The sequence below is a fragment of the Zingiber officinale genome, chromosome 9A, assembly GCF_018446385.1.
Source record: "Zingiber officinale cultivar Zhangliang chromosome 9A, Zo_v1.1, whole genome shotgun sequence".
In the NCBI taxonomy this organism is placed as follows: Eukaryota; Viridiplantae; Streptophyta; class Magnoliopsida; order Zingiberales; family Zingiberaceae; genus Zingiber; species Zingiber officinale.
The window spans coordinates 111,073,976-111,088,269 of NC_056002.1; the positions used below are offsets into that span (position 1 = coordinate 111,073,976).

At 35.5% G+C, this 14,294-nt stretch overlaps 2 protein-coding genes across 2 annotated transcripts; both read left to right on the forward strand.

Annotated features, from left to right (window-relative positions):
* Positions 1-620: 620 nt before the first annotated feature.
* LOC122019467 (zinc finger MYM-type protein 1-like) lies at positions 621-3,173 on the forward strand. Its single transcript, XM_042576929.1, has 2 exons — positions 621-1,440; positions 2,989-3,173. Exons 1-2 carry the CDS (start codon positions 621-623, stop codon positions 3,171-3,173), a joined length of 1,005 nt encoding a protein of 334 aa, XP_042432863.1.
* A 3,477-nt stretch (positions 3,174-6,650) lies between these two features.
* Positions 6,651-12,868, forward strand: LOC122019468 (nuclear transport factor 2B-like). The gene is made up of 3 exons (XM_042576930.1): positions 6,651-6,980; positions 12,706-12,780; positions 12,824-12,868. The coding sequence occupies exons 1-3, from the start codon at positions 6,651-6,653 to the stop codon at positions 12,866-12,868; spliced, it is 450 nt and encodes a 149-aa protein (XP_042432864.1).
* Positions 12,869-14,294: the final 1,426 nt, after the last annotated feature.

A 14,294-nucleotide genomic window follows, 5' to 3' on the forward strand; every position in this document is an offset into this window, starting at 1 on the left:
GGAACATCAATCTGCTGCAAAGAAAGGAAAGACGATAGCCTCGTATTTTAAGAAAAGAGATCATCAAACTAGTGAAAGCGCTTCAATTCCCACCATCCCTAAAATGCAACATCAATTTAGTGAAAGTCTTCCAATTCTTAGTGTTCAATTTCCTCTTCTAGCAACGATCATCAGTCATCCTCTAGTTGTATTGAACGAGATCCAGGAAAAAGAAAACAAATATGTGAATATCATATTAATGAACGAGATGAAATAAGACGTTCATATCTAAAGATGGGGCTTTATCAACCAGATATGTTGGAGTATCCGGCTACAAAATTTGGAAGTCAAAATCATCGGTTTAAAAAAAAAATGGTTCCAGAAATTTCATTGGTGGGAGTATTCGCTTTCAACAAATAAGGCATATTGCTTTTATTGTTTTCTTTTCCTGAATGATGTTAATTCGTCTAATATCTCAGCATTGGTCAATAAAGGATTTGATAATTGGAAAAGGGTAAATCAAGGAAAAACATATGCATTTCTTGCCCATATTGGTTCTGCAGCTTCTTCACCTCATACTACGTGCAAGAGAAAGGCTGAAAATTTGATGAGACCCCCGCAATATATTAATAATGTCATGCATGTCCAATCTAAAGAGGAAAAATAAAAAAAAACGTTTGTGTTTGCGGACCTCAATTGTCACTATTCGCTGGCTAGCACTTCAAGGGTGTGCCTTTAGAGGTAATGATGAATCTCTATCTTCATCTAATCGTGGGAATTTTCTTGAATTAGTAAAGGCTTTTGCAAAACTGAGTACAGAAATTGATGAAGTTGCACTTGAGAATGCTCCAAAAAATGCTCAATATATCGCTCTAGAAATTCAGAAAGAGATTTTACATATTATGGCTAATAGAGTACGAAAGATGGTTCGTGAAGAAGTTAGTGATAAATATTTCTGTATTCTTGTTGATGAAGCACAAGATATATTTAAACGAGAGCAAATGACCATTATCTTGAGGTTTGTGAATAATCATGGGATTTTGACAGAAAGATTTTTTACCATCAAAAGTGTTAGCGATACTAACTCATTGAACCTAAAAAAAGAAATATCAAATGTTCTTGTTCATCATGACCTACAAGTTAAGAAAATCAGAGGCCAAGGATATGATGGTGCTAGCAATATGCGTGGGGCATGGAATAGACTTCAGGCATTATTTCTCAATGATTATCCCTATGGATACTATGTTCATTGCTTTGCCCATCGATTACAACTCACATTAGTTTCTGCAGCCAAGAATGTCAGTGTTATTTGGGAATTCTTTTCTCATTTGGATAATATAGTAAATATTGTTAGTTCTTCTACTAAACGCATTGCTGAGTTACATACTGCACAGAGAATTGAAATCGAGCATATGTTGGCAATTGGAGAACATGATTCTGGAAGTGAGGCTAATCAGATTGGTAATTTGCAACGAGCGGGAGCTACTCCATTGGAGTTGTCACTATGACACAGTAAAAAGCTTGATAGGTATGTATGCTGCAACTTGCAAAGTTTTTGAAGTTCTTAGTGACCATTCTCCAAATGGAAGAGCTAAGGCTGAAGTTCAGGGGATTTATAGAAATATGACAAGCTTTGAATTTGTGTTCATTTTGCATTTAATGCATAAAATTATGAGAGCAACAGATACTCTTTGTCAAATTCTTCAAAGAAAATCTTAAGATATTTCAATCGATGCTTGGACCCCCTTTATATAGGACTCCTGTAGCGTGTGTGCACACTCCTCAAAGCGGGCACGTTGTCCCAAACCTTCCTTAAAGAAACATGTTAATAAAGTGTCTCTGACACTGTACCTTAACGGACTGAGCATATTTCTGAAGTGACAGTGGAAGTTTCCGCCGTACGATCTTCTTCCTGACCATGTCGTCCGTCGGCGACACTAACTCCCAAAATGATGTCGAAGGATATCTTGCAGTGTCTGTTGCTCAGCCGAACGGGATGGCCACTCGACTAAGAGTTCCCTATCCCAGTGTCGTCCGTTGCTGGGCCAAGCGGGATGACCGCTCAGCTGGAGTCTCCGTTATCTGGCTGATGAATCTACTACTTGGCCGAACGAGATAACCGCTCAGCTGATACTTCCACTATCTGGTTGCGGCACGTGTACCTTGACCGAGCGGGATAGCCGCTCGGCTGTAGTAACGTTGTGCGTATGTGGTCTACTCGGCTATGACTCTACTCTGCTGACGTTATGAGTATCGATGTATGGCCGAGCGAGGTAGCCACTCGGCATGCTTCCACGGATTAAAGCTGTCAGACGGGCCAACCCGTGGCGGGTTAACCATTTGACGGGGCGGGGTGGGCCTACCCGTCAACATGGCGGGTTGGGAAATTTCCAACCCAACCCAATCCAAGACGGGTTGCAGATTTGGCGGGCCAACCTGTGGGCTCGTTAATTTTTTTTTAAAAAAAATTAAAAAATATTTTATATCTTCAACGTTTTACTTCGGAAGGGTTTCATCAATTAAATATATCCACAAATATGTATTTTAAATATAAATAGACACAAACAAATACTTATTTCAAAATTACTATTTTTATTTCAAAATTATAACAAAGAAAGATAATAAAATGACATAAAACTTAGTTTACATGTGTTTCTCAACCCACGAGCCAACTCAAGCCCGTCATGGGCTGATCCACGCGGGTCGCGGGCCTAGGCGGGTCGGCCCACGGCGGACTTGGGTTGATAAAGTTCCAACCCAACTCGCTTAAATTGATTGGCGGGGCGAGCCAACCCGATGAGCCCAACTCAAATTGATGGCTCTACCGCGGATACTTGGCGCGCGTTCCTGTCTTGTGCGTCTTAGCTCAGCTGGTGGTTGAGATAGTGATAATGTCGGATCGAGCCTTTCATATCTCAATTGGGAGAATCACTCGTCCGCCCGACCAGTGATAGTAGGGCGTTGACCATCTTAACTTTAATCTCCATTATGACGGACACCTTTCTTAAGATAAACCCCTTCTTATCACCACATCACTCACCTTTGAGAGCGAGAATATACAGGGTGCAGCTGCAACTGTCGCTAAATTCGCTTCTCATCCCTTCCAGCAATGCGCTCATGCCATCTCCACCGTCGATTGCCAATCCTCAGGACCTTCTGGTGGTGTTCTTGTCTTCGTTAGCGGATCCCTCTAGCTCGGTGGCGAGCAACATCCTCGCAAGTTAAGCCAGGTATCTCTTTTTTTACCCGCTTGTATATTCTATGGTTTTTATTCCTACCAAAATAAATCAGCATGAACATCAAGCCAGCTTTCCAAGTTTCCTATCGCTGATGCATCAAGATTTTTATTTTTTTTATTTTTAAAGTTGGGAGCGAAGAGTACCCCCTATTTTTTTTATTATAACGACGCGTCATCCTTGTGAGAGCGCTTTGGGAGCTCAAACCTCAAAGAGCTTCCATCGGAGCTACTTAGCGCATCCACAGTCGTGGATACCTGGAAGGAATTCTTTCAATACTCATGTTAAAAGTAAAAATCATTTCATTTCTCTACATTATTAAAAAAAATTCTCATCAACTTTTCGTAGGGGTTTCATATTTTTTCCACATATATATTCCTTATTTCTCATTTTTAATAACAAATATAAAAAAATTAAAAATAAAAAACTAACGAAGGAGAGGCTTTGCATTTTTGTGAGCCGCTCCGTCACTTGAGGAAGGAACCTCCCTCCTACTATAAGAGGGAGGTTCCTCCCTCAAGTCACGTCACCAATGGGAACTACGAAGGAGTTTTCATTGGATATGCTTTTTGGGAATCTTTCATGTAAAGTTTATGAAAGGTTTGTAAAATCTAAAATGTTGAATAAAAAGTCTTGAACCATTTTAGAAATGAGGTTTGAGATTTGTAGTTTAAGAATAATAGTGAAAATACAAATATGCTCTTTTATCTCGAATTTGATACAATATACATGAAGTCATGTAACTCATGCTATGAATTGGATCGTAAAAAAACACATTTAGAACTTTAATCATTAGAGATATTTCAATAAATTTTTATATTATTGATATGACATATTAGGATCATGAAAAAAAAAACTGATTCATATGGTTGAAGGGTTTTTAGCTTTTTGTTGTAGGCCTCACAAATAACGAAAAGAAAGGCTCAGAAGTTCGGTTTAATATTTCAAATCCAACATCTTAAATTTTAATGATAGTTAGGAAAGAGAAAAAAACAAAGCTAGAAAAAATTTTCATTATATAGATGCCCTTATAATATTCATAGTCGGACATCTTCGAGAGCTCCTATAATTCCACATCAAAAGTAAAAATTTCTATATATTTTTCTACTATAAAAAAAAAAAAAAAAACTGTCGATAGTTTTTCCATGAGTCCACTTGAGTTTTTCTTTCCTTTATTTTTTAATATTTTTATTTTTTTTTAAGAAATACTTAAAAAATTAATGTTTAATTCCTTGAACCTTACTACGGTTTAACGTGTTGTGTGTGATTTTTTTAATAATAAATATTTTTAAAAATAATTAAAAAAATTCACTGACAATATAAAGACAAAGAAAATACGGAGTCGCTTCGTCGTTTGAAGGACGGACCTCTTTCCATGTCCCTCCCTTTAGAACTCCAACTAGAGATGATCTTAGAGTATCCATAATTATGAGTTTTTATTGACGCGATATGAGTGAGGGAGTTGCTCTTGTTTAGAAAAGCGCTCCTTATTTTCTTTTTTTTTTACTTTATTTTTTTATTAAAATGTTTTTTTAAATTTTATTTTTTTATAAAAAAAAAGAGATGAGGAATATATATTGGGACTATAAAAGAATTGTCGAGATATATTTTTTTTTAATAATGAAAGGATGTGTGACATTGCACTCAATTTGATGAAATCAATTAATATGGGTGTTGTATTAATGGGTGATGAAGATACAAAAGGAAAGTTCCTCCGTTGAATTGCTCAAACACCCATGAGTGAAGGTTATTTGGGTTTGGGTCGTGTTATAAATGCTGAGGCTGAACCTAGGTCAAATATTGGATTCTAAATCTCAATAAATTGAATCTCTGCGTTAATGATTCTATGATTCAATATGGTCAGCTAAATTAGTTATTGTGCTCATGTGACATAGTAGGAGCGCTTGGAGAGCTCCGTGGATATCTTTAATCCATGGTGAAAAAAAAATAATTTATTTATGCTTAGCGTCTCCGTCAATAATCTCTAGACCAATAAATTATAAATTACTATTAATCATTAGGATATATAACTAAGACATACAAATATAGGAGGATTTATCAGCGTGTCTATACACCCTTCGCTAGATCCATCCAGAAGATTAGAATTCTTCCAATCTGTTGCAAATAAGTGTCACATAGTTAAATAAGTGTGTTGTGTGAGTTCACAAATTAGAGTGAATTCTTCCGATGTCACAAGTGTCATATTTGAGCGCCACGTATAAGTAAGTGCCTGCGCCACGCCATAAGTAAGTGCCGCCGCTGCATTCTTCCGATGTCAGAGCATGATCGAGCATATTTTTTTTCGAATATTTATGATCCTCCAATTTTTATAACACTTTTTCAAATATTTTATTGTTTAAATATCTCAAATCTCATAATAAAATATCTCATCATTTAAATATTTATGGATCTCATCTATCAAATATCTCACTATTAAATATCCTCAACTTCATAATTAAATATTTAATTAATATTTCAAAAAAATAAATAAACATCGATTAAAGTTCATTTTATTTTCTAAATTCATTTTTTATTTACTTTTTTAATTTTACTTTTATTTTTTTCCCAATGCTTATTTTTTTCAAACTTTGGATTTTATTATTTTTTAAACCGTTTTTTAAACGTTTGTTTCTTCAGTTTAATTAAATTAAAAAGAAATGGATAACCTATCATTTTGATGGATCCCACGAAAAATCACCAGGCATAGATTTATACCTGGTGATTTCAATTCACCTAAAAATTATCCCTTATTGGAGATAATTATAACGTGGTACTCAAATAGTGACACTACTTGTAAAAGCATCTCCAATAAAGGATATTTGAAGGGGATATTTCTCCAAATATCTCCATTCTCAAATATCCCTTATTGGAGATGCTTTTACAAGTAGTGTCACTATTTGAGTACCACGTCATAAGTAAGTGCCGCCACCTGAATTCTTTGAGCACAGATCTCTTGGACCATTTTTTTATGGTCCAGGGGATGTGCCATTCGCATTTACGATCAGATCGCGGTCGTGATTCGACCGCAAATGGTTGCTATTCTTTCCTGAGTTCATCGTCTCCACCAAATTATATTTTTTGTTCGGAGCGGACGGCTGGAGGCCGTGCGAAGGCCTCCGGTGATGGATAAGTGGTCAGATTACTGGGCATCGACCATCCGTTCTGAATAAAAATTAAAATTTGATGGGGACGATGAATCCAATAAAAGATTACAATCATTTATAATTAGATCACGATCATCGTCCAATCATAAATACGAGTGGCGCAAGTCCTAAATCATCAAAAATGGTCGAGGAGATCGTTCCTTCAGTTCTTCCGATGTCACAAGTAAGTCTCACTATTTGATAAATCACGCATCTCCTTCCGTGTTGCTGTACCATTTAAAAGACTAGGAAGAGAGAACGGCACTTGTGTCCCTTTAACGGCGCGGCAGCGATGGACTGGTGCGTGATCTTTAACTATTTCCGTGTTTTCTTTGACGCTTTCGCCAGGTTGTTCGTCGAGCACTACTACCGGACGTTCCACAGAAATCCGCAGGCGCTCGGAGGGCTCTGCCTGGACTACTCCATGCTCACCATTGAGGGCGAGAATATCCAGGGTGCGGCTGCAATTGTCGCTAAAATCGCTTCTCACCCCTTCCAGCAGTGCGCCCATGCCATCTCCACCGTCGATTGCCAACCCTCAGGACATCCTGGTGGTGTTCTTGTCTTCGTTAGCGGATCCCTCCAGCTCGGCGGTGAGCAACATCCTCGCAAGTTCAGCCAGGTATCTCTTTTTTACCCGTCCGTACATTCTAGGATTTGTTTCTATTTCAATGGTTTTATCACCACCTATGTTTAATTTGATTAAGGAAATATAATCAAACATGTCATAGATAAATGATTGCATTTTTGGATGGCTTATTTGTAGGCTTTCTTATGATTCCAGCTGGTGCGGGTGGTATTATTTAGTCTACTTTCAAATCCATTTTTTTTTATGTTTTTTTTCTTTCTAAATTTCACTTTTTTAGATTACGTTCTACTGATGGCTTAAATTGAGTCTTTTGTCGTACATCAATTTCACAAATATTGACATATGTTACCGATCATTGTTTTGTGAAAACTCTCTTGTCATTTGTGATTGTTTGATATGCTAGTAAATGTTTGTGAATTCCTTATAAGATTAAAATTTTATTGAAAAGGGTTTAGATGCATGTGTGGAGATCAGATGAATCTAGTTGGATTTGAAAGCTTTCGAGTTCACGATTTAGATGTTAGATTACTCTTATCTTTACATGATCATATTCCAGTTTGATGGTTGATTTAGATAATCATCATTTTTGTTACGCTGCGTTTGTCTCAACTGTTTAGGATGCTTAGATGAATTTAATCCCCATTTGAACTTCATTCAAGGTGATATCACAAGTGATATTTAAATCAATTAAATTATTTTTATATTGACCAATGGTTTTCTGTCTCCATTATTCGTTTTTGAATAAATTTATATTAACTCAATTTATTTTCTCTTATTTTATCACCTAATTGAGCTGCATCTAAAAACTTCCAAATACTAGAATTTCTTATTAGATTCAATTTTTGTACAAGTTCCCTAACTTCCTGGAACTTTGATCCATGAAGTATTGGTGATCAAATCAATTGTCTTATAAAATTTCCTTTTACTTAAGGGGCATTTGGCATTCACACAGGAATCCAGAGGTTTGTCTTCATTTCAAGGATCTATTCTTTATGCTATTACATTATATCTTTATCAATATCCCTTTGTTGACTAGAGATTTTGAGATGCCTAAACTATTACAATATTCATGTCCATCCACCTTAATAATTCCATATTTTTTCTTGTTACTGAACTTAAACATTTTCTTCCTAAAGTTTTTGTCTATAATTCAAGCTTCAAATTTAATCTGATTATGCATAAGTGACCACCTAAAAGAATTTTGAAGGGGGCTACAAAGTGACCTTATTTGAAATATAGAATTTACATATGCATATTGCTTTATTAAATTAATTCAAGTTAAACCAAATTCACTTAGAACCTTCAGCTATCTTATTTAGTAGCTTGCAATGCTTAATTGTTAAATTAAACACTTGTTTCACAAGTGATGAATACTTTAGACATCAATAAAAATGTCTTCTAATATGTAATACTGACTACAAATGCCTCTGCATAATACATTGAGTAATGTTTTGGGTCGACTATATACCATTTGCATAAACTTTCTGAAATTTTCTTGCATATGCTTTGTTAGCTTATCTAGTACCATTGTTAATGATTTAAAGTTGTAGTTATGAAAATCATTTTTCCCAATGACTTTGACTCTAGTTGTGACATTATCATACAATCTTTTATTGCATGTTGTCCAAATAGGGACTTTTTTTAGATTATAATGATTTATCTGAATTTATTTTGACTTAGTTTTAGCCCATTGTTACTGTTATTGCAGATTGACATGAATACTTATGACTAATATAAATGTACAAAGCATCAGGTAATTATATAATTAGTAACCAATTTGGTGATTGTTAACATACACAATATGATGGCTTTTCTTCAGTTCCATAGACATGTTTTTACCTACTGTTCTGTTTTTACTATGTTCCTTTTTCTGTCTATGCCATGTTTTACATTGATTTTTCAATTTGCGTTTGACTTGAGATTTACCCTTGCTTGAAATTCTGCAATATGCTTATATCACTTGATTATAGAAATTTGTTGAAGAGCTGTTCCTATGTTGCACGGACACTTGCAAGTTTTTTTTTTTTCAAGTGTCGGACACGGACACGACACGGATACGGACACGACACGCAAATACGTGTGTCGGATACGGCAAAATCCGTGTCATTGACTTTTTTAAAGTTTGACCAGCCGGATACGGTTAGGATACGACTAGGACACGGATGAGACACGTTTTCGGATATATTTGGGCTCAAATGTAAAAAACCTAAAAATATAAGGCTCAAATTGAAAAATAATAAATTTCTAAGGATTGATTAATAAATAAATTAAAATGAATTTGACATAACAAAACCCTAAATTCCTTTGGTTTTGTATTGCTCCCGATTATTTCCTCCCGACTCTCGCCGCTGCAAACCTTCGCCCGTTCGCCGCCTTGCTGCAAACCTTCGCCAGTTCGCCGCCTCGCTGCAAAGTGCAAGCCTTCACCGTTGCTCGCTGCAAACCTTCCCCGCTGCTCGTGCAAACCTTCGCCACTTCTCTTCTCGCCTCGCTTTGCCTGCTCTGCTCGCCAGAGTCGCCATTATTCTGCTCACCTCGCCACTGTTCTGCTCGCATCTGCTCGCCGTGCTCGCCTCTGCTCGCCTCGTCACTACTCGCTGCCGCCCTCTATTTTCTGGCAAGTTTCCCTTTCTATTTTTTCTTCTGAAATCACGGTTCTGAAGTTGTTTTTTTGTTTTTTCGCTTTTCTTTCATCTGAAAAAAAGGAACTGCCGAACTGCACATCCGTGAGACCTTTCTCATAGCAGTTTTAACACTGCACATTTTAGTTGCACTGCACATTTTGGTTAGGGCTTCCTGTGCAGTGTGCAAATAGTGCAATGGTCCATAGAACAACACTTTTTTAATTTGTTGGAAACTGGAAAGTCTATTGATCAATATGTTTATGTTATTTCTCCAGCCTATTTGCTATGGAAAGTTTTCAAAATGAGAGTGGACAGGAGGATATTGATGATTATTCTCCTCTGTGGAAATTTGTAACCGAGGTGGAAAAGGGAGTTGGAGGAGGAAATGTCACTTGGTCATGCAATATATGTACTAAAGTGTGCAAAGGATCATATTCGAGGGTGAAAGCACATCTGTTAAAACAAAAAGGAGCTGGAATTGCTGGTTGTACAACTGTTACAATGGATCAAATGAAGCGCATGCAACAACTTGTGGATGATGCAGAATTGAGAAAGAAGAATTCTAAACCAAAAGAAGTTTCGTTGCCTTTGTCATCTGTATCATCAAACATGGCTTCAAAATCATCATTTAGTGGTCCTGGTCCTTTGCAAAAATGATGATCCAACTCTAACAAAGAAGAGGAAAGGACAACTTGGCCCTCTTGAAAAAGCTTTTAACTTGAATGCTAGAGATGAGCTCCACTCTGAAATTGCAAGGCTATTTTACACTAGGGGATTATCTTTCAATGTTGCTAGGAATCCTCATTATGTTCGTGCTTTCAGTTTGGCTACTCAACGAACGATTCCGGGTTATCTTCCACCTGGATACAATTTATTGAGAACTTCACTTCTTCAAAAAGAAAAATCTCATATTGAAAAGTTGTTGGAGCCAACAAAAACTGCTTGGAAACAAAAGGGGGTTAGTATTTGTAGTGATGGGTGGTCGGATGTGCAAAGAAGACCGCTAATTAATATCATAGCGGTGTGTGAAAGTGGTCCTATGTTTTTGAAGGCTATAAATTGTGAAGGCTAGTACAAGGATAAAATTTTCATCTCTAAGTTGCTCATTAATGTTATAAATGAAGTGGGACATAAGAATGTTGTCCAAGTAGTCACCGATAATGCTCCTGTTTGCAAAGCTGCTGGGTTACTCGTTGAGGCAAAGTATCCACACATATTTTGGACTCCTTGTGTTGTGCACACATTGAATCTTGCTTTGAAGAATATTTGTGCACCAACTGACTCTCTACAAAACAAAGAAGCCTTTGATGAGTGCAAGTGGATAGCAGAAGTAGCAAATGATGCTTCAATGATCAAGAATTTTATCCTGAATCACAATATGAGACTCGATGTTCAACGATAACTCAAACTTGAAGATGCTATCACTTGCAGATACTCGATTTGCTTCCACGATCATTATGCTTAAAAGGTTCAGACAAATCAAGAAATGTCTTGAAAACATGGTGATTAGTGAAAGATGGGATGTGTACAAGGATGATGATGTAGTGAAGGCTAGAGTAGTGAAATACAAGATATTGGATGATCAATTTTGGGAAAAGATTGATTATATACTTGCTTTCACAAGTCCGATTTATGAGATGCTAAGGAAAGCAGACACTGATCAACCTTGTCTTCATTTAGTTTATGAGTGGTGGGATGAAATGATAGAGAAAATGAGAGTTGCTATCTCAAAGGGGTCTCATAGTGAAGATTCAAAGTTTTATGAGATTGTTCATAATATTCTGGTGGAGCGATGGAATAAAAGCAATACACCTCTACATTGTTTGGCGCATTCTTTGAATCCAAGGTAAAGCTCTAAAAATTTTTAACTTTCTAAGTTTTAGCAAATTAGAAATATTAGTTTGTGAATGATGTTAAACTATCAATCTTTTTATATAGGTATTATAGCCATGAGTGGCTCCAAGAATCTCCCAATCGTCTTCCTCCTCCTAGGGACATCGAAGTTTCAAGGGAAAGGAAAAAGTGCATTGAAAGATATTACTCCAATTCATCCGAACGAAGAAGTGTCAATGAGGAGTTTGCCTCTTTTTCAGCTGCCATTGATGATTTTTCTGATAATGATGCAATGCGTGATCGAGGTTTAATGTCTCCAACTAAGTGGTGGGTTATCCATGGTGCTTCTGCACCAACTCTTCAAAGTTTAACTTTAAAGCTACTTGGACAACCATCTTCTTCTTCTTGTTGTGAGAGAAATTGGAGCACCTACAGTTTCATATACTCATTGGAGAGGAACAAGATAACACCACAAAGAGCGGAAGATTTGGTGTATGTTCACTATAATCTTCATCTTTTATCTAGGAGGAGTCCATATTATAGTGAAGGAGAAAGTAAGATGTGGGATGTTGGAGTAGATGGATTTGATTCCATGGACATGGAGGGTGCTTCTATCCTTGAAATTGCCAATTTGTCTCTTGATGAACCTAAGTTGGAGTCAGTCTTATTTACTGACGAAGGTGGTGTTGGTGATGATACAGATATGGATGTTTGATTTTTTTACTTGTTTAAGATGGATTTGGTGTTTTATGTTTTGTTATGTTTACTTTTTGTTTGTAATGGATATTATGATTGATGTAATGTGGTTTCTATTCTAGGTTTTTTAATTTTTTTATATTATATATATATATATATATATATATATATATATATATATATATATATATATATATATATATATATATATATATTTTAATAATCGCCGTATCCTAGCCGTATCGTGTCTTATATTTTCAAAAAATTTCGTATCGCCGTATCCGTATCGTGTCCGATACGATACCCGTACCCGTATCCATGCTACACAGAGCTGTTCCATTTTTGTTTGTTAGATCTATGAATTTGTTTTCATTTGCATTATTTTAAATTCCTGAGATGTTAAACATTTCTAGTTGCTTCGATTCTGATTGATTATATATTGAAGAAAGTTTTAGAACATCAAACCTAGCTCTTGATTGTTATTTTTAGTTGATTATATTGGTAATTGTTAGATCCTTTGCTTTTTAAATATTAATCTTTATTTGTATGTTCCATTATCTAATTAACCAATGATTTGTTAATCAATGGTGTTTTTTTTTTAGTAGATGTTTCATCTGATTCTGACACCTCAGGGGAGCTTTTATGTGCTCAATGACATATTCCGTCTCAACTATGCCCAAGTCTATTAATGTATCTGTGATCAAGTAGACATTTGTTTGACAGAATGATGCTAGTATCAACGTTGGTTTGTCGGGCTTTTCTATCTGAAGTTTAGTCTGAAGATAGTTGAACTTTTCTTTTCAGAACTTTAGGGATCAAGCGATTGTTTTTGACATCCAGTTTCATTATTGATGTCCCATGATGACGTTAAATTTTTATGATTGCAAACAGTGTTCTTTCAAATAAATTTCCATGATTATAAGTAATAGCTAGTTGTAGTGAACTCTGCCCTTCTGTGAGGAGCGACTGTTTTTTGTCCTAAAGTTGTAAGTTATAAGAATAAGTTTGCAATAGCTTAAGTTGTGGTTGAGTGTGCAAAAGGTTGTCTATTTTATTTATAATTGTTATGGTAGGTTATAGCAGATTATCAACGCTTAGCTCTAGAATGAGATTGTAGGAGTCCGACTGTGATTTTGTTTGAATTTTGGCTTGTACTTGAACTGATTGAGTTCAGTTGGCGTAGGAAAAACATGAGAGTGCTAGGGTTCACAGATTTTAATTGTTTAGATCGATTGGGTGTGTAGTTGATGGATTTTAATGTTGGGTGAGTAAAGGAGGAGCCTGTTCTAAAGGTAGATGAGTTGAAGTGGAACAAGGCTGAAGGAAGTAGTTAAATTGGGATCAAAGATGCCTAAGTTAAGAATATTGAGCATTTACCGGTAAAGGGTGCCTTTTTATAATTGATACTAGTGATCGTACACACGCGTTACGTGTGTAATATAATACATTGAAATCACATTAACCTTTTATAATAAAATTATATTAATTAAAGTATTTTAACATTACAATACTGAAGTAGAGTCATTATGTTAAAGTATCTAACTTTTGAAAATTTGAATTATTTGGATCTTTAAAAATTCGAATTGTTTGGATTTTCGAGTGTCACCCTTACGACTTTCCTATAAAAAAATTAATTTAATTTAATATTATATTTATCTTAGAAAAAAAACTAAAAAAAGTATAATTTTTAACATTGTCGGCTTAAAATATTTATAGAAGTTTCTTTGATCATAAAGATGTGAGACTAAAGAGAACTATATTTTTTTTATATAAAACCACCAGAAAAAATTAATGATTAGAAAAATTCATAATAATATGTCGCAGCTGAGTCTCGAACTCTAGATCTGTTTCACTTGTGAAGTTACTAATAAAACTTGAAATTATTTTTAGTGTGAATAGAAAAAAGGATATTAACATAAATTCATTTTAGGCTTCATCAAAATTAGTTAGTAAAGGGGGGAAATTTTTAATAAAATAGTAAGATATATATCATAACACGCGTCAATAGTATTTTTAATAATAGAATGCTTTAAAAATAATTTTCTTCCATACTAGTTAATTTGTTTAAAAATATTTTTCTTCCAAAATAAAAAATTATTTTTCTACTTAATTTATTCATAGGGCAGCCCAAATTATAGATGGGCCGGTGCGTGATCTTTACGCATTCCCTTGCCCTCTCGCTCGCCTATTTAAC

Bases quoted from the DNA above. Each gene is read 5' to 3' on its own strand.
- LOC122019467 (XM_042576929.1), top strand. From the start codon at position 621: ATGTCCAATCTAAAGAGGAAAAATAAAAAAAAACGTTTGTGTTTGCGG. The intron at 1,441-2,988 runs GTAATTTGCAAC...ACCTTTCTTAAG, and splicing joins AAGTGAGGCTAATCAGATTG to ATAAACCCCTTCTTATCACC.
- LOC122019468 (XM_042576930.1), top strand. From the start codon at position 6,651: ATGGACTGGTGCGTGATCTTTAACTATTTCCGTGTTTTCTTTGACGCT. The intron at 6,981-12,705 runs GTATCTCTTTTT...TTTTTTTAGTAG, and splicing joins ATCCTCGCAAGTTCAGCCAG to ATGTTTCATCTGATTCTGAC. The intron at 12,781-12,823 runs GTCTATTAATGT...TTTGTTTGACAG, and splicing joins TCCGTCTCAACTATGCCCAA to AATGATGCTAGTATCAACGT.